The following is a 23,066-nucleotide window of genomic DNA, read 5'->3' on the forward strand; positions in this document are numbered from 1 at the left end:
CCTCTTGAGTTTAGCTGGGGATTTTATGGGGGGGCAGCTATTTAACTATTTCTTCACTGTTTGGTCACTTTTACACGGTCTCTGTGAGTCTATGGAACACCTCTACAGGTTTTTGTTTTTTCATGAAGGTTCATTGCTCTGTTTTCGGGTCGTGTTCTCAAAAAGTGGTCCTTGTGGTGAATTGGAGATGTACGTTTTATTAATATAGGGTCACACAGCCGGGAATCGGGGCTGAACACTGGGAAAGACCATTTATTGGATAGTACCCCTTGGATTTAAAATTTAGAAGGTTGAACTCTGTTTTCTTTTCTCTTTGTCTGTATAAATTGTTATTCTGTATTATTGTTTTTGTTATTTTCTTGTGAAGTTCTATGTATTGTGATTGTGTTTAATGTGTTGTCTTGTTTCATGTGAATAATAATAAAAAAAAAATGATAAAAAAAAATCATCAGCTATAGAGTGTAAATAGAATAGACATAATCATCAGCTATATGAGTGTAGTGTTCTAGTTCACACTTTTATTGCATAGCCACTAGGGCTGGGTATCGTTTGAAAAATCACGACACCAGTGCCAATACCGATACCTGGGATTCGATACCGATACAGAAACAATACTTTTTTCGATACCATACTTGAGTTATGTGCGTACGTGCTGTGCCTGTGTGAGCCAATCGGATGCTTTGTTACATTTTTGATTGTAGTTGAACAGAAGAAATGTTATCTAGGAACAAACATGCTTTATTGGCTCACTGACACACCGATGAGGTTAACTACTTAGGTATAGAGATTTGGTATGGAATGAAAATGAAATATGGATATTTACATATACTATATATCAGGTGAACAGCCAACGGTTTTGTGCACCCCCCTTTTTAAGGGTCCAATAGTAATTGGACAAACTAACAATCCTTAAATAAAATGGTCACTTTTAATACTTTATAACAGCCTGAAGTCTTGAACCCATATACATCACCAGACATTGGGTTTCGTCCCTGGTGATGCTCTGCCAGGCCTCTACTGCAACTGTCTTCGGTTCCTGCTTGTTCTTGGGGCATTGTCTTCAGCAAGTGAAATGCATGTTCAACTGGATTCAGGTCAGGTGATTGACTTGACCATTGCATAACATTCCACTTCTTTGCCTTAAAAACCTGTTGGTTGCTTTCGCAGTATGCCTTTGCTTTGGTCATTGTCCATCTGCACTGTGAAGTGCCGTCCAATGAGTTCTGAAGCATTTGGCTGAATATGAGCAGATAGTATTACCCTGAAAAACTTCAGAATTCATCCTGCTGCTGTTGTCAGCAGTCACATCATCAATAAATACAAGGGAACCAGTTCCATTGTTAGCCATACATGCCCGCGGCCACGCCATAACACTACCACCACCATGCTTCACTGATGAGGTGGTATGCTTTGGATCAGTTCCTTTCCTTCTCCAGACTCCTCTCTTCCCATAATTCTGGCACAAGTTCATCTTTGTCTCATCTGTCCATAGGATGTTGTTCCAGAATTGTACAGACTTTTTTTTAGATGTTTTGTTTTTTGGCCAACTCTAATCTGGTCTTCCTGTTTTTGTGGCTCACCAATGGTTTACATCTTGTGGTGAACCCTCTGTATTCACTCTGGTGAAGTGTTCTCTTGATACCTGTTGGCCAGATATACCTGTTTCTGGATCTGGCCAACTGTTGTGAAGGGAAATACCTCTTCTGTCATCCACCACAGTTGTTTCTTGTGGTCTTCCGGCTCTTTTCAGCCTAATGATAGTGAAGCTCTTTGGACCTGATATTGAGAGTTGACAGCAACAGATTCCAAATGCAAATACCACACTTAAATTAACTCTAGACCTTTTATCTGCTCCTTGTAGATGCAATAATGAGGGAATAACACCTGGCCATGGAACAACTGAGCAGCCAATTACTTTTGATCTCTTAAAAAGGAGGAGGAAATTGTTGTAATTCCCGGTCACCTGATTTGGATGTAAATGGCCTCAAATTAAAGCTGCAATTAAATTCTGCACTTAAAGCACACATTGATTGTTTAATTTCAAATCCAATGATGAAAACAATGTTGATGTCCAAAAATATTTATGGACTTGACTATAGATACCAATTCTCTCTGCGTTCAGTAGAAAGCGACCCATCTACAAGCTAGCCTACCTTAGCACAAATTAATGGAAGCAGATACGGACCACTAGCTTACAACTCTGGCAGAGGTATTTTTGGCCAACAACAGCTAGGCTAGCTGGTCCGTATCCGCTCCCATTAATTTGTGCTAAGCTAGGCTAGGAAATTGGTATCTATCTTCATGTCTGACTCTGGAGAAGATGGTAAGCGCATTTCCTATAATGTTGGTGTGTTCCTTTAAGAAATAAAGGCCTGGAAAACATCTGGAATTTTGAAAGGGAAAATTAACCCATGTTGTACAGATCAACATGTACCATTTAACTCTTTCCTCTGTTTCTGTCCATGTCTGGTTTTCTTCTCTCCAGTTCTTGCGTCCCGGCTCACCCAGGATTACCTGCCACAGCGCACCAGATAAAAGACATCACATTGGATGTCTTGACGCAGGACACCTTTGAGGAAGAGGAAGAGTATGATATCACTGATGAAGATGAGGATGATGAGGACTGGATTTGGAACGAGACGGGGATGGATTTGACAAAACGCTACAACTGTGCCAACAGGGCGGGCATGAACCCTCAGGTAACGTTTGAAACCACATCAAATATGGATTGTTTGAGCTTAGTCGCAAAGTGTCTTTTGTGATGTTCAGGTTGCAACTAGGGATGTCCCGATCACGTGATCGGGATCGGGGCCGATCACGTGATTTTCCGAAGATCGGGATAGGCAAAAAAAATAAATAAAAAAATCTGGATTTAAATTTTTTTTTTAATTTCTTTACCTTTTTTTTATTCAACAAACATGACCATGTTGACGTCTTAAACTCATACTGAGGCCTTAGTTTTGGTTTTAAATTGCATATCATCATTAATTTATTTATTGTCACACAGAGCAGAATAATTTTGCCAAAACAAACTAATAGTATCCAGCTGCAGAACGGCAGACCAGCCACACTCTCAGACCCAAATAAATTATAATTTTTTTTATCCCAATTTCTCACATTACATTCACCCTGAATGTTGACGTTATCCAGGTGAAAAGTTTACTTCATTCAAGCGAGGCATTGCAATCCTTGACATAAATCATTTGATGTATAATTAAATCAAAGGAAATGCGTTTGGGTCTGAGAGTGTTACTGGTCTGCCGTTCTGCAGCTGGATACTATTGGTTTGTTTTGGCAAAATTCTTCTGCTCTGTGACAATAAATAAATGAATGATGATATGCAATTTAAAACCAAATCTAAAGCCTCAGTATGAGTTTAAGACGTGAACATGGTCATGTTTGTTGAGAAAAAAAAAAAAATTATCGGATCGGGAAAGATCGGTATCGGTAGATACTCAAAATCTCGGGATCGGATCGGGAGCAAAACGTGATCGGGACATCCCTAGTTGCAACTCTTATGACTCGTGAGTAGCGGTGTAATAATTCAGTCAAACAACTAGGGCTGGGCGATTAATCAAATGTAATTTTCGATTATGATTTAGGGATGGGTACCGAATTCGGTACTTTTGAGGTACCGAACCGAAACACGTCGGTACTACAGAGTATCGAATCAAGTGAGAAACCGAAAAAAGAAAAAAAAACTTTTTTATTCATTTTTTTTTTACTTTTTTTTTTTTTTTTTTTTACTTTTTTCTTTTCATGTCAACGTTCACACGCACAATATATGCTTACCTAGGATTTGACTTGATTCAACAACAAAGCAGTCGGAGCAATGACAAGCCGAAAACTGTCGAAATTGTAGTTATTTGAAGTTTGGATTTTTTTTTTACGACTGAGGTAGGTAAATAAAATTTCTTGAGACTAAAGTACCGAAAAAAGGTACCGTTGGGTACCGGTATCGATTCACAGGTACCGGTACCGGTATCGGTTCAAATGTGAAAGGTACCCATCCCTAATTATGATCTTCCAAAAATTATGAAAACAAGATAATCGAGATAAAACAAATGTGGAAATCCACTGTTAAAAAGGAAATCTACTGTTTAAGCGACACGTTTCTTATTGTGATTCATTTAGTTCAATTTTGGATTTGTGGTTTGATTTCCACCTTTTTATATCGGTGTATCACAATGCATCAATTAACTTTTTACACCCCTACTCATGACTTCATATTAGTGGTTAACTGAGCAGCAGTTATTTGTTTTTGCCATCACTGAAGTAGTTTTATTCTTTTTACAGATGAATAAACAAAATCCTTCAAATAAGGCATCAAAGATGTCTACACCTACCGACAAAGTGTTGAGGAAATACGAGAACAAGATTAACCTAGGTAAAAATAAACCAGGAGCAGATTCTACCTGACGGAAGTAGCTAAATCTGAGCGCAATGTGAATTTGATGTGAATTGTCTTGCAGATAGACTCAACTACGCCGACTCTGTAATCAACAAAGTGACGACAATGCAGAAACAAAGAGACGCTGCTACGTATGTTACTTCACCAAAACGTTTTAATGAAATAATTAAGAGAAAATAAATAATGTATTGTCAGTCTTATGTCCTGCTCTCTTCACTAGGTATCGAGTGAAGGACAAGTCTGACCGAGCCACCGTTGAGCAGGTATGTGACGGTTTCCAGCTAGAACCCTGTTGTTCTTGAGACACTTAACCCACTGCTCCAGTGTGGAACACTTAACTTAACCCACACTGCTCCAGTGAAGAACACTTAACTTAACCCACACTGCTCCAGTGTAGAACACTTAACTTAACCCACACTGCTCCAGTGAAGAACACTTAACTTAACCCACACTGCTCCAGTGTAGAACACTTAACTTAACCCACACTGCTCCAGTGAAGAACACTTAACTTAACCCACACTGCTCCAGTGTAGAACACTTAACTTAACCCACACTGCTCCAGTGAAGAACACTTAACTTAACCCACACTGCTCCAGTGAAGAACACTTAACTTAACCCACACTGCTCCAGTGAAGAACACTTAACTTAACCCACACTGCTCCAGTGAAGAACACTTAACTTAACCCACACTGCTCCAGTGTAGAACACTTAACTTAACCCACACTGCTCCAGTGAAGAACACTTAACTTAACCCACACTGCTCCAGTGTAGAACACTTAACTTAACCCACACTGCTCCAGTGAAGAACACTTAACTTAACCCACACTGCTCCAGTGAAGAACACTTAACTTAACCCACACTGCTCCAGTGAAGAACACTTAACTTAACCCACACTGCTCCAGTGAAGAACACTTAACTTAACCCACACTGCTCCAGTGAAGAACACTTAACTTAACCCACACTGCTCCAGTGAAGAACACTTAACTTAACCCACACTGCTCCAGTGTAGAACACTTAACTTAACCCACACTGCTCCAGTGTAGAACACTTAACTTAACCCACACTGCTCCAGTGAAGAACACTTAACTTAACCCACACTGCTCCAGTGAAGAACACTTAACTTAACCCACACTGCTCCAGTGAAGAACACTTAACTTAACCCACCCTGCTCCAGTGTGCCTGCTCAGTGGCCAACAGTGGAAGCTTATGGTTGTACTGGTCACAGTGGTCAGCTCTATGGTTGTACTGGTCGCAGTGGTCAGCTCTATGGTTGTACTGGTCGCAGTGGTCAGCTCTATGGTTGTACTGGTCACAGTGGTCAGCTCTATGGTTGTACTGGTCACAGTGGTCAGCTCTATGGTTGTACTGGTCACAGTGGTCAGCTCTATGGTTGTACTGGTCACACATTCCTGTGTGTTAGTTGGTTGGATCCACTACACTTCCGGTTGCTGCTGAACGGACGTGTTTTTGCGGACCTCCCAAACTTTCAAACTTTAGACTGTTTTCTTTCTACGTTTTTGTTTTCTTTCTTTCTACCATTTTTTAACCAGTGATCTTAACTGATCACAGTGACTTTTGCTCATATCGTTTATGCTGTTGGATTTATTGGTTTTATGTGACTTTTTACTGGACGTGACCTAAGCTATCGGAGCTTGTTGTTGCCATAGCTACAGCTACACGCTACAGTACTCACAGTGCTAAACTCCCCCGAGGAAATGGCTCCAACGTCAGATGTCGCAGAAATGCGAACGGAACTGAAGTCCATCGAGATACTAGTAATGGATCTTCTCAAGCGTCAAACGGAGCTCATGTCCAGGCTGGCTAGCATGGAACAAGCGGACGCAGGCTGCACCAGTAGTCCCTCCTGGGCGACAGTGGTGAGGGGCCGAAGGAAGCTCTCCCTTCCTCTATATGATCCCGTTGATTCACCTCAACTATCAAACCGATTCAAGCCTCTTTGTAATGATCCCAGCCAACTAGGCTCTCCCTCGTTTCCGTCTCCTGCTAGTACTGTAGCTTTGCTCAAAGACTATCCGATGCTAGCTACTAGCCTAGCTACTAGCCAGGCTCCAAGCGAAGCTGCCAGGACGGCGGCCCTCTCCAGCTCACGACTCAACCATGGAAATATAGCTGCAACCCGGAGCAGAAAGCGCTCTGCCCTGTTTGCTCTCGCATCGCCAAATTCCCCAGACTCACGCGATGGGTCCAACTCCCCAAAGTTTAAATGCCCTCGCCTGCGGTGCTCTGCAGCCCATGCCAGTACGATCATTCAAACGGCGAATGTTATCGATAGAAATGCCGCTGTGAACGAGCCCCTCCACACGGCGCTGCTGCCCGACCAACCGGCTACATCCGCCAGCAATGCAGACGCTACTCCTGCGGCTTTTCACCATAGAAACCTGGCCATCTACGACGGGGAATGCATCCATGAACAGCCAGAGATCCTACTCATCGGAGATTCCATCACCAGGTTTTTGCAAATACCACACGGCATTACATATTGTTTTTCCGGTTTAAAAGTTACTGACTTACTAGAGTGTACTCCCGAAATCATCGACAGATATCCGTCCGCCCACACAGTTATCATTCATATCGGAGCAAATGACGTAATGGCTAGACAATCCGCTAAACTCCAATCTGACTTTGAATCACTAATACTCACTATTGAAAGCCTGGGCAAAATATGCATTGTGTCTGGCCCCATTCCATCCATAGGTCGTGGATCTGAGCGATTTAGCCGTCTGTTCTGGTTGCACCAGTGGCTACAGACCTATTTATAGGACTTTGCTATATAAATAACTTTGATCTGCTCTGGTCCAGGAAAGACCATTACAGACCCGATGGCATCCATCCAAACATATCGGGGGTAAATGTGCTAATACATAACGTCATACAATGTGTAGCATCACTGGCCTGACAACCAACCATAACTAGCTCTGTAGACTATATACAGAAGCAGCCTAAGCTACAAAGAAACACGTTGAGTGTCATCCCGATTCTGATCACCAGAAGACTAATCAATTACTCATTATCACGTCCCATATATAAATCGAACCTTATCAATATCAGTGTTCAACCACAGACTGTCTCACGCCCCACTACAGAACCCGTACAGCTAAAACTAGCACTGTTCAACGTTAGAGCACTGAAACAAAAATCATTTCTGATAAATGAACTCATAGTAAAACATGGTGTACATTGTATGTTTTTAGTAGAGACATGGCTAGACAACATCACTGGTGTAGCAACACTGATTGAGACCTGCCCTTCCAATTTTAAATTCTATCAATCAAACAGACAGAGTGGGAGGGGAGGCGGAATAGCAGCAATCATCTCCACTCAATTTGTGTGCAGTGATATTGACCTGGGAAAATTTTTATCATTTGAATACCTTGCTATTGTATTGAAAACAGAAATGCCAGTAGTATGTGTGACATTGTATCGACCACCAAGGTACTCGCCACTCTTCATACAGGAATTTTCAGAACTCATATCGATCTGCATTACCAGGTATGATAGAATCATTTTTTTTTTTAACTTACATTTTTATTTGCATTTTTTATTTACAAACATCTCAGACAATACAATTAAACAGACAGAAACAATAAAGAAAAAATTATAACATCAAAAAGAATAGTGATGCACCCAGGGACCGAAACTAAAGCCCGCCGCCCGCCAGGGGCGGTCTGTTTTTACCTTTGGCGCATGACACTTAGAGGGCTGCCCGCCGTGTGGCGTGTAGACGTGTAGTTCATAAGCAGGCCCCTAAAAATATTTGTATGCGAACGGTAAAAATCAATTACGCGCACGCTGTGCGAATACAGATTATAGCCTCTCTCGTCTTTTTTTTCCTCCGCTGCGAGATCGTTAAAAAACTACAAGTCCCACATTGCACTCAAGCCAACGGTCCAATCACAGTAGAGTGAAGTGACTGGTTTCATGGGAAATAAAGCAAATGACCAATCGGAAGCTCTAATTTTTCTTGTTTACTTCCTGAAACTCCGCGATCAGGGCTCTCGTTTTCCGAGACACCAACTTATTATAGTCTCTCTTACCAATAGCAATAGATTTTAGAACACCTAGATTTATCGATAGCAATAGTAATATAACGTTAATGCAACAAAACGAATGCCTTGCTTTGTTAATCATAACGTTGATGCAGTAGCGTATGTCGGTGTGTTGGCTGTAACGGACATGACAATAACATAACGTGTACACATTAAAATTGCGATAATCTATTCTAACATTTTCAAATCGATGCAGTTGAATTTCCCCCTTAGGATCGATGCATTGTTACACCCCTACACCAAAGTCACTGGCCCACTGTATCTGTGTATAATAACTTGGCTAGCGTTATCAACAGCAGAGGTGGGCAATGGGTCCAGCTGCAGCAACGGAGTGCAAGCGATGTGATGTAATTGGCAGACTCGACTGTCAATCAATGGTCTACCTGACACGCAAACTCAAACAATGTTTCTGTACTGGAGGTGTGATTGATTGATTGATTGAAAACTTTATTAACAGATTGCAGAATGGGTACAATACAGTACAGCTCAATACACACAATTGTTAAGGGGATGCAGACCAGAGAAAGACTTTCGTCTTGTTTACATCAGGGTCCCCCATTTCAATTAATCAGGAAAGTGTACAGTAGGAAAGTGTACAGTATTTCAATAGGCAACCCTGAAAGGATTATTTTTCTAGAAGAGCAACACAGCCAAAACAGACAGTGGAGCTGTTTGCAGATAGCAAGCATTTTGACTTATTGCGTGGTGGCGATGTCTCGCAGATAATACAACTACAAGTATGATTATATAATATATATTTTATTTAAAAAAAAATTGTATATATAAAATATATATTGGCAGGTAAGAAATATGCGTGGCGGGTAGACTCTTCCCATCTACCCGCCACTGGCCGGTGAGTCAAAAAGTTAATTTCGCTCCCTATCATGCACCGATGTGAAAATGGTGGCCGATACCGATAACCGATATCAATATTGCTGTTCTGGCCGACACCGACATCCACCGATGTCGATATCTCTGTACAGAAAACACTTTTCTATGATAATCAAACAAAGAGCTACTCTCAAACGCATACTTTTTTTTACTTTTGTAACTTATTTTCAGAAATTACTGATATTTTGAAACAATTTAAGGCCAAAACATGTAAAAAGAAAAAATAATATTAAATTTTAATTAAAAAAAAGAAAAAATTATATCGGCCCATATCGGCCCTATCTTGATATCGGGCCGATACCGATGTGTAAAAAAAACTGCCATATGATAGAATCATTCTTAATGGAGATCTAAACATTCATATCAACAAAAAGGATGACCCCAGGGGTTGCGAGTTTCTGAACCTACTGGACAGTTTTGGACTGATGCAACATGTTCACGAGGCCACCCACCAACATGGCAACACTCTGGACCTACTAATAACAACAGGGCTAAACATTGAGAATGTATCAGTAAAACAAATTCCAATTTCTGACCATTATTTTGTGTTCTATGGTACAAGCCTAATATTACATAAGACCAGAAGCGAATTCCTAGTTCACAGAAGGCTTCTGGACGCTAGAGCTGAAGCAAAATTCTCTAGTATGATGAAATCATATGACCAATGCAGTGAATCCTCCTTAAATCAGATAGTGCAAAACTTCCACAGCACCTTGTCAACAGTGTTAGATACTGTTGCCCCTCTGAAGGTTAAAAAGGTAAAAACTGATAGAATCTCTCCATGGTTAAATAAAACCAATGTTAAAGATAACAAGAGAAAATGTAGGATAGCCGTGCGAAAATGGAGGAAATTCAAACTCACAGCTCACTTTAATTTATACAAAGACGCCATGGGCGCATACAATAAGGCAATACAACTTGCGAGAAAGGAATATTTTTCCAAAATGATCTCAGAAAATATGGGTAACTCCAGGGTACTTTTTTCCACCATCGACCGGCTGATCAACATGCCACCCCCCCATATACCGCAGCAATCAGCCACAAAATGTGAAGAGTTCGCTGTTTTCTTTAATGAAAAAATATCATTGATTAGAGCAAGCATTGCCTCTGATATAGATCTGGCTGTGAGTGGAAACCCACCTGAGATAACTATGGGGGAATTCACATGTATTACATTACCTGACCTCTGTAAGATTGTCTCTGAGTGTAATTCCGCCACCTCCTGCCTCGATCCTATACCAACAGCATTTCTCAAGCGGGTGTTCGATAGTGTCTCAAATCATGTCCTTGAAATCATAAATATGTCGCTTCAAACGGGCACTTTTCCAGATGCATTTAAAACGGCTGTAGTAAAACTACTAAAGAAAACAAACTTAGATGTAAACGAACTAAAAAGCTATAGGCCAATATCGAACCTTCCATTTATCAGCAAGATATTAGAAAAGATAGTCTCAGTACAAATAAACTCCTTTCTCAAAGATAATAACATCATGGAGGAATTACAATCGGGTTTCAGAACAAATCACAGCACTGAAACTGCCCTTACTAAAATAGTTAGTGACTAGGGCTGCAACTAATGACTAATTTGGTAGTCGACTAATCTGCCGATTATTTTTTCGATTAGTCGACTAATCGAAAAAATAATGTAAACAACAACAAAAAAACAAAAAAAAGGATTTTTTTTTTTTTTTTTTTAATTACCTATCTTTGTGAAAGTGGCTTCTCAGCTCTGGTCCAGCTGAAGACAGAGCAGAGGAACAGATTGGACATTGAGCATGACCTCAGAGTTGCTTGTCTACCATCACCCCAGACTTTGAGACTCTTGTCAGGACCAAACAACAACATCATAACATGATGATCCCATAGCAAATTTAAATAATGACTCATGAAACATTTGAATTTGGATCTTTAAGCCACTTTAAATGAAAATGTATTTGAAGAACAATACAGCAATCACTCATAACAAGATAAATAAATTAAATAATACAAATTAAAGTGGAAGTGTACTTTAAATAACTTTTGTTTGCTGTGTGTGAGAGGAGTCCGTGTATGTGTGTGTGTCTTACTCTGATCGCTGTGTGAGTGAGAGGAGTGTGTGTACTGTGTAATATGTGTGTGTGTCTTACTCTGATCGCTGTGTGAGTGAGAGGTGTGTACTGTGTAATTTGTGTATGTGTGTGTGTCTTACTCTGATCGCTGTGTGTGAGTGAGAGGAGTGTGAATGTGTGTGTGTCTTACTCTGATCGCTGTGTGAGAGAGAGGAGTGTGAATGTGTGTGTGTCTTACTCTGATCGCTGTGTGTGAGTGAGAGGAGTGTGTATGTGTGTGTCTTACTCTGATCGCTGTGTGTGAGTGAGAGGAGTGTGTATGTGTGTGTCTTACTCTGATCGCTGTGTGTGAGTGAGAGGAGTGCGTGTGTCAGCGTTTCCGTTAGCCGGTAATTACCGGTTTTTGACCGGCAAAATATGTTGAAGTCCGAATATTTAAATATCTCCGGTCATAATGTCCGGTGAAAATAATTTCTCTAAGCACAATTTTATTATTTGAATTGTATTAAAATAGGCTCAAATTAAATAGCCTATGCGATGAACAAAACAATCATTACATGTTGCTTCACGCTGATAAAGCGCGGATGGCGCCGCTCGGATGTGAATCTTTTTTTCTTTCTTTTTTTGAGCCTGTCTGTCTGCCCACCACAGAGACCGCTGATGCCGTGGTGAAAGAAAACAGAAACAGAAATGTCGAGCGTTCAGGCCCGAGTGGAAAGTTTAATTCTCCTGGCTGAGGTGCGACATTATATCCACATTTTCCAGTTCACTGATCCAGCCAGGGTTACCAGTGACACAGTTCATTCTGGAACCTCAGATCCCCGCTGATCATGAGGTTCTACAGTATCGCGTTGGATCCATACACGTATCGATTTTTTCGAATGGTGATCAGGAATTGGAATATACCAGTTGGATACCATCTGATGTCAGGTAAGGACTCTATGTTATCAGTGTTAGGATAATCAGAGTAAGTTTGATGAAGTTATAAGCTGTTTTGTGAAATGTCTTCTTGTTTCGGTTTCACTAAAAGTCCGAGAGGAAATCAACAGGGCGATTATCCGCGCGCGGCCGTAATGTGCTTGCGTGCACGTATAATATTGATCATCTAGCGTTTATTTGAAAACGATTCATAAAAAGGCCGACGAATATCAACGTTGTGGAATATTCCACTAAAAGACTATTTTCATAGAATGCTCCAGAAAGAGCTGTTTTTTATCTGAAAACGGGGGCTCTGAAACGGCAACGACGCGATAAACAGCCTTGACAGCACCGACTGGAAAATAGTCTTTGATAATGCGATGGGCAGATTAGACACATAGCCATAATTTAAAACATAGATTAGGCGATATTAACGTTAACATTGGCGCCGATGGTGGCATTCAGCCGGTAAAAAGGAAAACCAGGCTGACCGGCATTTCTCGAATATGTCCGGGGATAGAAATCTTGCAGGACATCCAGACCGGCACGAATATGTTCTAACGGAAACGCTGGCGTGTGTAATGTATTGTGTGTCTAGTCTGATCATCATCTCCTGCAGGGGAACAATGTTTTCAATGTCCAAAATTTGCTATGGGATCATCATGTTATGATGTTGTCTGGAACCCTGAGAAGCCACTCTCACAAAGATAGGTAGTGCACAAAAAAAATAAAAAAATAAATAATTTTTTTTTTTTTTTTTTTTAATGACTAATCGACGCAACAATTTCTCGTCAACGATTTTTTTATAATCGACGTCGTCGATTATGTCGACTAATCGTTGCAGCCCTATTAGCGACCTCAGGCTAAACTCCGATGCTGGCAAAGTCTCAATTCTTGTCCTATTGGACCTTAGTGCAGCATTCGATACGATTGACCATAATATCTTGATCAGTCGTCTTGAAAGACTGGTTGGCTTTTCCGATCATGTACTAAATTGGCTCATAACATACATTAAGGGGAGAAGGTTCTATGTTAAGCTTGGAGACAATGTATCCGAGGAACATGACCGCAGCTTTGGAGTTGCACAAGGAAGCTGCCTTGGTCCATTACTCTTCTCACTATACATGCTGCCCCCCGGGGACATCATTCGAGACCACAATAGTTATGCTGATGATACACAACTATATATCTCCGCAGAACCAAATAACACTACAGCCATACAATCTATTACAAATTGTCTGTTAGCAATAAACAAGTGGATGAACAATAACTTCCTAAAATTAAACGAAAGCAAGACCGAAATCCTATTGATCGGCCCAAAAGCGAAAAGGGAAGTGCTGTGTGAAAACCTGGGGAGTCTGTCATCCTATGTAAAGACTGAGGTTACAAGCCTAGGTGTCATCTTGGACTCAGACCTGACCTTTAAGTCTCATATAAATAAGGCCATGAAAACGTCATTCTTCCACCTAAGAAACATAGCGAAAGTAAGACCTTTCGTAAATAAAAAGGATGCAGAGACACTGATTCATGCTTTTGTATCAAGTCGGCTTGACTATTGTAATGCACTGTTCACTGGTCTTCCCAAAGCAACCATTGGGAAGCTTCAGCTTATCCAAAACTCTGCAGCTCGATTACTAACTCATACAAGGAGAAGAGAACATATCACTCCAGTCCTAGCCACTCTGCACTGGCTTCCAATAACTCATAGAATTGATTTTAAGGTCCTTTTCCTAACATATAAAGCTCTTAATGAGCAAGGCCCAAAATACATAGCAAATTCCCTAGTTAGTTATCTGCCCTCAAGAACGCTACGGTCATCCACTACAGGTTTACTAGACACGCCCAGAAACCAAAAGAGGATAGGAAGTATGGCATTTGCCAACTATGCCCCAAAACTATGGAACACACTACCAACACACATCAGAAACGCCAGCTCCATACACATTTTTAAAGGAAAATTAAAAACGTACCTATTAGGGCTGTCTTAAATGCTTCGAAGCTTCGAACGTTCGATTCGATGGCACAAGCTTCGAACATAAAAAAAAAAATCGAAGTTTAAAAAAAAAATAAAAAAATCAAACGAATTTTTTTCATTTTTTTTTTTTTTTACTTCGATTTGTGTGTGTGTGTGTGTGTGTGTGTGTGTGTGTGTGTGTGAACTACCCATCCCAGTTAGGACAGCCGAATCCCGTCCAATCTTTCGCCGTCGACTAAAGACTCACTTCTTCAACCATTATCTGAAATGATAAAAAAAAAAAAAAAAAAAAAGTCTAACCCTAACTAACCTTACTGTCATGCACTTGTCCTAATAAACTAACCTACACTGTAACACGCAACACTTTGATGAACATTGTTACTCAGCTGATAGAGTTGTACCCTTCTTGCTGTCTTGTCGTACAGAACTTGTAAGTCGCTTTGGATAAAAGCGTCAGCTAAATGACTAAATGTAAGTGTGTGTGTGTGTGTGTGTGTGTGTGGGTGTGTGTGTGTGTGTGTGTGTGCGCGCACCTTGTAGAATTCCACACATAAGAAAGAAAGATACTGGAATAAACAAAATAGGAAATAAAATGTAGAAATGCATGCAATACATAAATAAATATGAATCTCCATAATATGAAATATAACATTTAGATAAGGTGCTACTGAGATGTTTTGGTGAGTTCTTTGTTTTTTTGTGGAAGTTGCCCTTCTTAAAAATGCATGAACATTCACTGATAATTGGTCTGTAGTGGAGTCTACAAGGTCTACATTGCCGGACCATGTAGAATCCGGACCTTGTAGACTGACATAATTCTGTGCATAGTTTAGTCTACACAGGCCATATTTCAAATAATCAAAATCTTACTTCATTCATCTTAAACATTCTTGATTTGGGGGATTGGTAGTTCCCATGAAATCTGAAGTTGTTCAAACGACAACAGCGATCCACCTTGAATTAAATCACACAGCCGAGTGAAACCTTGTTGGATGCGTCAGTCACGAAAGGGGCTACTTAATTAATTAATCCAACCCACTTTATTTATAGAGCACATTTAAAAACAACAACGTTTACGAAAGTGCTGTACAAGTCCCACAACATAAGATAAAAAAAAAAAAAAATTTAAATTTTTTTTTTTTTTTTTTTTTTTTTTTCTTTTTTTCTCGAAGCTTCGAATTAAAATCGAAGCTCGGCCCCGAAGCTTCGATTGCCAAAAAAAGCTTCGAAGGTCAGCCCTAGTACCTATACAGTCTAGCTTACAAATAGTTATGGCTTGGAAAAACCTGATGGATCCATGAGGCTAGGATAAGCCTTGTGGACCCAACTCTTTAGATGAAGGAACGGGTACATACGCACACAATACACAACCACTGATGGATCCGTAGGGCTTGGATAAGCCTTATGGACCCAACTCTTTAGATGAGGGAACGGGTACATACGCACACAATACACGGCCATTGATGGATCCATGGGGCTTGGATAAGTCCTATGGACCCAACTCTGACCACTAATAAAAACGTAACTACACTAGCGTTATAAGAGCTAACATTGCTACCTACCGTACAAGTGCATTGGTTTAGTGCATTTCCTACTTCCGGTTGCTACTGAGCGGAAATGTTTGTGCGGACCTGTTCTCCCAAACTGGTAAGCAAATGACTGTTTTCATGTTTTCATTTTTACGTTATTTTCATTTTTACGTTATTATTATTATTATTATTATTTTAAACATTGATCATGTTTATCACATGATCAATCATGTCACTGATCACTGACTTTATTGCTTTTATCGTTATATATGCCTATGTTTGTGTACAGCACTTTGAGCTACATGACATGTATGAAAGGTGCTTTATAAATACTTACTTACTTACTTACTTACTTACTTACTTACTTACTTACTTACTTACTTACTTACTTACTTACTTACTTACTTACTTACAGTGGTCAGCTCTATGGTTGTACTGGTCACAGTGGTCAGCTCTATGGTTGTACTGGTCACAGTGGTCAGCTCTATGGTTGTACTGGTGGTCACAGTGGTCGAATCCCGGGTGTGAATGTCCAATATGCACCAATAACTCACCCCTTCCCCCTCCTCCCACACTGTGCAGCATCCTACCCCCCCAAGTGCAATATACACAGTGCAATACCCAACCACTACCGACTGACACTGTGATTGTTATTTTGTATATTGTTGTTATATTGTATTGTAACATTGTTTTATTGTATTTTTTTTTTTTTTTTTTCAGATTCAGAGTTTTATTTGCCACATGGAAACAATACAATCATAGAATTTTTCATACAAAATCATAAATACCATACCATGGGCAAAAGGAGCAGGAAGAAGAATAAATCTTATAGTTACCTGCCCCTTATTCCTAAACTAAACAAGTATTACTTGATGGTCGGCATACAACCTAATTTACACAAAATAATAATTTATACCATATAAATTACAAAGAAACAAACAATCCACAGTTTAAACAAGGACAAATTAAATAATAATAATAATAATAATAATAATAATAAAGAATAAAAGAAAGAAAAGAAAAGATCTTACTATTCAGATCACATTTGACTTTCATACTGACTAAATATTTTTTTTTTATAATTCTTTTTGAATTGACAACCACTATTACATCCCTTAAGCTCGCTATGAAGAGAATTCCACAACTTTACACCAATAACTGAAGGACACATCTGTTTAAGTATGGTACGTGCAAACTGATGTTTAAAATTTAATTTCCTCCTACTAAACTCACTTTCTAAATGAAAAAGATTTTGTAGTTTTGCTGGCAGTGTATTATTTCTTGCCCAAAACATAATTAACATTGTTTGAAACTTAACCATGTCTTCAAGTTGAATTATTCTAGATTTAATAAATAATGTGTTTGTGTGTTCTCGATAATTCACTTTATGTGTGATTCTTACAGCCCTCTTCTGTAGTATATATAATTAGGGGTGCACCGATGTATCGGTCGGGTATCTGTATCGGCAGATAAGTGCCTTGTTGACTGCAATCGGCCTATCGGCCGATAAGCTTGAATGTGCCGATGGCAGTAGCCGATAAATATCCATCAATTTGTGTAGCGTCAAGACAAAAAAAAGTTCACTCGCGACCTGCACAACGCCGTCGGCAGTCCCCCCCCCACACACACACAAGCTACTGCATCAAAGTTACTACTTATGATTAACAAGGCATTCGTTTTGTGGCATTAACGTTATATAGTTAGTGTTACACGTTCAATAACATTCAGCATATTATTTACCCGAACGTAGCAAGCATTGTTCATACTAGCTCAGTTCCTTCCGTTGCTCACAGAGCCCTGAGTTTTACCCATTCTGCAATCTGTTAATAACGTTTTCAATCAGACACATGTATAGAAAGTAGGGGTGTAACGGTACACAAAATCCACGGTTCGGTACGTACCTCGGTTTTGAAGTCACGGTTCGGTATTTTTTCGGTACAGTTTTTTTTTTATTATTATAAATTATACTTTTTATTTTTTATACAGCTACTGCTTTATATATACTGTTTTTTAGTAATAACTAGAAAGTAATGGTATTTATTCAACAACAGGTGATTGATTAATGATACTAATACAAATCTATACAATGAGTATGGGGCTGCAGCACTGCAGATATACCCTACTCCAATGATCCACACACGGACATTACACGGTGTTGCACTCGCTACTAGTGCACTGCAACCTTGCCCAGGCCCGACGGGGCCCGGCCCGGCGGGTTCGGGCTGGGTAGGTTTTTTTTTTTTAATAAATAATATCTGTCTGTGTTTTTGTTTTAGTTTTTTTTTTGTGTTTTTTTCATCACGCTATGTTTTGTTTACAGCGTGTCATGTTTTTTTTTATTGTTTTTTGTCAAGAGCCCTGCGTTTGTTGACATGGTTAAAAATACTTCACTTAGTTGTCAGTATATCATCGGTCATTATTACTATTCTACACGCCCATGTCTGCTCAGAATAATAATAAACTGTGCCTCGCCACATGGAATGTAAATGGATTGGGTAATGTAATCAAGAGGAACAAGGTACTTTATAAATTGAAATCCTCCAGGTATGATATAATGTTTTTGCAGGAATGTCATTTGTCATTGGATGAATCAAAGCGCTTATGTAAGGGATGGGTGGGTCACGTGTTCTGCAGTGCCGGTACCAGTCAAAGTAGGGGAGTCATTATACTAGTGAACAAACAGCTGCAATTTAAATGTCTGAGAGAACTCAAAGATGAAGAAGGGAGGATTGTCATTATTTTGGCTGAGATTCAGGGGAAAGTATTTATCCTAGCCAATACATATGCTCCTAATGGGGATGTCCCAATGTTTTTTACTGACCTGGAATGTAAATTAAATGACATGGGTGACTATCCAATCATATGGGCAGGGGACTTGAATATTACTATGGATGCTGTTCTGGATAGAAGTACACCAACCACTGCTAGACCCCCCAGATCAACCTCCACAGTGGGAGGAATGTGTTCTGCCCTGGGGCTGGTAGATGCTTGGCGTACTCTAAATCCTAAGGGGAGGGACTATACTTTTTTTTCTTCGGTTCACGGTGTATTCTCAAGGCTTGATTATTTTTTTATCTCTAAAGATCTGCTCCCATCTACATTGGCCTGTTCAATTGGCAACATTATAGTGTCAGATCATGCAAGGGTGACCCTTGAGCTGCTCCCCATTGACCGTGCAAAGCGGTCCTCTAGATGGAGATTTAACTCATCTCTATTGCAGGATACAGACTTTAAAGCCATGCTGAAAAATCAGATTGATATGTATATAGAGACAAATGTTCCTTCTGCGCCATCAGCAGGGGTTGCTTGGGAAGCTCTGAAGGCTTTTGTGAGGGGTCACGTAATTCAATATGCATCATATAAGAAAAAGCAGAACGCCAAAAAAATTGGCGATTTAGAAAAAATTCTGCTGGTTGCGGAGGGTCAGCTCAAACAAAAAATATCACCAAATAACTTAAGGCTTGTAACTCAATTAAAATATGAGTATAACTGTATCCTTTCGCAGAAGGTCGAGTTTGGATTGTTTAGGGCCAGGCAGAATTACTTTGAATCGGGGGACAAAGCCGGGAAGTTGCTGGCCAGGTATATTAAACACAAGGAGTCATCATCCACTATTTCGGCTATTCAGGTACAGGGGGGAGCCGTCGTGACTAAGGCTAGCGATATTAACAATACTTTCAAAGAATACTACATGGGTCTTTACACTTCCTCTTCCAAGGCGACACAGCAGGAAATTCCTTTATTTTTTAGCGGGCTGGATCTCCCTACATTAGACGCGGCTCAACGTGAGTATTTAGACGCCCCAATAACAGAAGATGAAATAGCAGAGGTTATTAGGAAATTGCCGTCCGGTAAAGCACCGGGGCCTGATGGTCTTACAGCTGAGTTCTTTAAATGCTTCTCAACAGAGTTGACACCTCTACTGCAGAGTATGTATATTGAAGCTTTGGATAGAGGCTATTTACCCCCCACCCTATCACAGGCCTTGATATCTTTAATATTGAAAAAAGATAAGGAACCCTCCGAGTGCAAGAATTATCGTCCAATTTCCCTGATTTCCCAGGATGTAAAAGTGCTTTCCAAAATATTGGCAAACCGTTTGGATGGAGTAATATCCTCCCTGGTGCATCCTGACCAAGTTGGGTTTATTCGCAAAAGAAATTCGTCTGATAACGTCAGACGCCTTATCAATGTAATGTGGGCAGTCAGTAGCGATAATGAACCAACGGCCGCCATCTCACTGGACGCGGAAAAGGCGTTTGACAGCGTAGAATGGGAGTACTTATTTTCAACCCTGGAGGCGTTTGGTTTCGGTCAGACCTTTATAAAATGGGTGAAGTTGTTGTATAACCAACCGGAGGCAGCGGTGCAAACAAATGGGATAATCTCCTCATATTTCAAACTAGGCCGCGGGACACGCCAAGGGTCGCCCCTTTCTCCTTTGCTCTTCTGTTTAGCGCTTGAGCCCCTGGCAGCAGCTATACGTAAGGACCCAAGTTTCCCTGGAGTTACAGTGGGGGGCACGGCCCAAAAACGTATGCTTTATGCAGATGACATTTTGCTTTTTGTTACAGACCCAGGCAATGCTGTACCCGCACTACTCAAGACAATAGATACGTTCTCAAGATTTTCAGGGTATAAGGTTAATTGGTCGAAGTCGGAGGCTCTTCCCCTAACGTCCTACTGCCCCAAATCACTATTTAAAGATGGCTCCTTTCACTGGCCTGAAAAGGGTATTCGGTATCTAGGGATTCTTTTCCCCAAGCAAGTAAACAACATTGTTAGTGTCAACTTTGACCCACTACTAGGCAAAATCTCAGCGGATGTGGAGAGATGGGCTCCCCTTTTCTTGTCACTATGGGGCAAGGTTAATGTTCTTAAGATGAACTGCATTCCCAGAGTAAACTACCTCCTCCAGTCACTGCCGATAGCAATACCTAGCAAGTATTTTAAACAATTTGATAGAATATGCAACACATTCCTGTGGAACGGTAAAAGACCCAGGATGCGTATTGGTAAACTACAACAGCCTGTGGACAGAGGTGGCCTGGGTCTCCCCAAATTATTACTATATCATTATGCTTACAGTTTCAGACATATGACACAGTGGGCCCTGCCCCCTGAGAGAGCGCCTCCATGGTACATAATGGAGCAGTCGGTATACACACGGCTGCCCCCACTGTCGTATATTACAGCTAAATTACCACCAACTGCCCGAACTCACCCTATTATCTCTCACATACAGGCCGTATGGAAGAAGGTGTCTCGCATCTTTCATCTCAACCCCCATTTAAGCCTGTCAGCAGGCTTATGGGCCAACCCAAAATTGTGTATATGCAGATCCCCCTTTATGTGGAAGGAATGGATAGACAAAGGCATCCTCACCCTGGGGGACCTCTATGAAGACGATGCATTAAAATCTTTTGAAAAACTGATTCAACAATATCAGCTGGCCAACAATCAATTTTGGAGATATTTACAATTGAGGCATCTTCTCATAGGCACATTTGGCTCGCCACAGACCCTCCCCCAGGGTACAGACCTGCTGAAAAAGATTTAGGCTATTTCTGGGTTGGGACATGAGGCCTCGGTCTACTATTCCATGTTTATCGACAGGGAGGGCAGTGGGATATCCTCTGCTCTCAAAATAGTCTGGGAAAAGGATCTAGGGGTCACATTTGAGCAAGAGGACTGGGATATAATCTCGGGGATCCCCAAACAGGTGTCCAGGGATATTAGAACAAGGCTAATACAATTCAAGATCTTCCACCGCATTTATTGGACCCCCTCTAAAATGTATAGACTGGGCCTGAAAGAGAACCCAGATTGCTGGAAATGTCACACAGGGGAGGGGGACCTAGTCCATGCACTCTGGTCATGTCCGAAAATCGGAGACTTCTGGAGTAACATACATGACTACATCACAGAGGTCACAGGGACGGAGTATGATTTCTGTTCTGGTTTATATATCCTGGGGGATCCCTGCAGTCTTAGCCATATCGCAAAGCCCCTAGCTGATTGGATACAGACTAGTATAATGATAGGCAAACAGATCATAATGAGAGGCTGGAAGGCACCAGAAGGCCCGTCATTCCGAGAGTGGAGTGGAGAACTGGGTAGGGTAGCTGCCTATGAGAAAATATCTTTTAGTTTAGGAGAGAAAGGAGACAAATATATTAGCAAATGGGGGAAATATTTGCAATTTCACTTACTATAAAAGGAGGAGGGGCACACTTGTCCAAGACAGCGACGATACACATGAGTATAGAATACCTGACAAATGCACCATGTTTATGTAGACAAGAATGGCTCTATGTTTTAATGTAGATTTATTTTTTCGTTTGGTGTTTCCTTTCTGTTTTGGTACTACTTCCCATTATATTCTCGGCTTAGTCTAATTTATCTTTCTATTTTTTATTTTTTATTTATTTTTTGTTATGGTAGAATTTTTCGTTTGTTTAGGTTTACTTATTCTAATGTCTTTATTTTTTATTTTTATTTTTTTTCTGTCTTCCCCCCCATATGGGGGGTATCAGTGTAACCTAGACGTTAGGGGTCCAGGTGTCTATGTTGTCCTTCAGGACTGACCCATGCTGATGCAAAATATGTCATTCATTGTATTGTCCTGAAGTACTGTGTGCAAAAAGAAAAAATATGCAATAAAGTATAAGTAAAAAAAAAAAAAAAAAATCGGGCTCGGCCGGGCCCGGGCACCGCCGTTTTTGATTTTTTTTTTTTTATTGCGTTTTTTTTTCTTTTCTCATATAACTAGGGTTATATGATAACCTTCGTTTTAAGATTCGCTTTCTCTTTTGCGCCAGAGAAACATTTGGATGTAATTACTGCAGCGCGCAGAGGGAACTCAGGGGACAAGTTCAACTCGATTGGTTGTGTTGGAATATAGCCAGTTGGCGAACGTTTTAATTTGTTCTTGGGATGTATGTAGCCGGTTTTGTTAACGGTGTTCAACGCGTTGCTGACGTCGTGGTGAGTGATATGTTTATTATTTGCTGGGTCGCGACTCGCTACCTGTTTTGTTGCTCTGCTCGAAATCTGTTTTCTGTTTGTTTGTTTGACTGAGTAGGCTATTGTGTGTCGTGTGTGTGTGTGTGTCAAAGAAGATTCTATAGCCTTCAATACGTTTTAGAGGCTGATGTGTGAGTCAGTCTATATAAGCGAGCACTGGGAGAGACGGCATTGTGAAACAGGCTATGTAAATGCTTCTTA

The 23,066-nt window shown here is 40.5% G+C and overlaps 1 protein-coding gene across 1 annotated transcript in view; it reads left to right on the plus strand.

Moving 5' to 3' along the window:
- riok1 (RIO kinase 1 (yeast)) overlaps positions 1-23,066 on the plus strand; it is a 131,174-nt gene that overhangs the window by 28,129 nt on the left and 79,979 nt on the right. Inside the window, exons 2-5 of the mRNA XM_084312731.1 lie at positions 2,486-2,699; positions 4,297-4,387; positions 4,473-4,542; positions 4,632-4,674. Of these exons, the coding sequence (XP_084168857.1) occupies positions 2,486-2,699; positions 4,297-4,387; positions 4,473-4,542; positions 4,632-4,674 (418 nt within the window). The remainder of the gene's footprint in view (positions 1-2,485; positions 2,700-4,296; positions 4,388-4,472; positions 4,543-4,631; positions 4,675-23,066) is intronic.

The sequence above is a fragment of the Notolepis coatsorum genome (genome assembly GCF_963971535.1).
Source record: "Notolepis coatsorum genome assembly, chromosome: 4".
In the NCBI taxonomy this organism is placed as follows: domain Eukaryota; kingdom Metazoa; phylum Chordata; class Actinopteri; order Aulopiformes; family Paralepididae; genus Notolepis; species Notolepis coatsorum.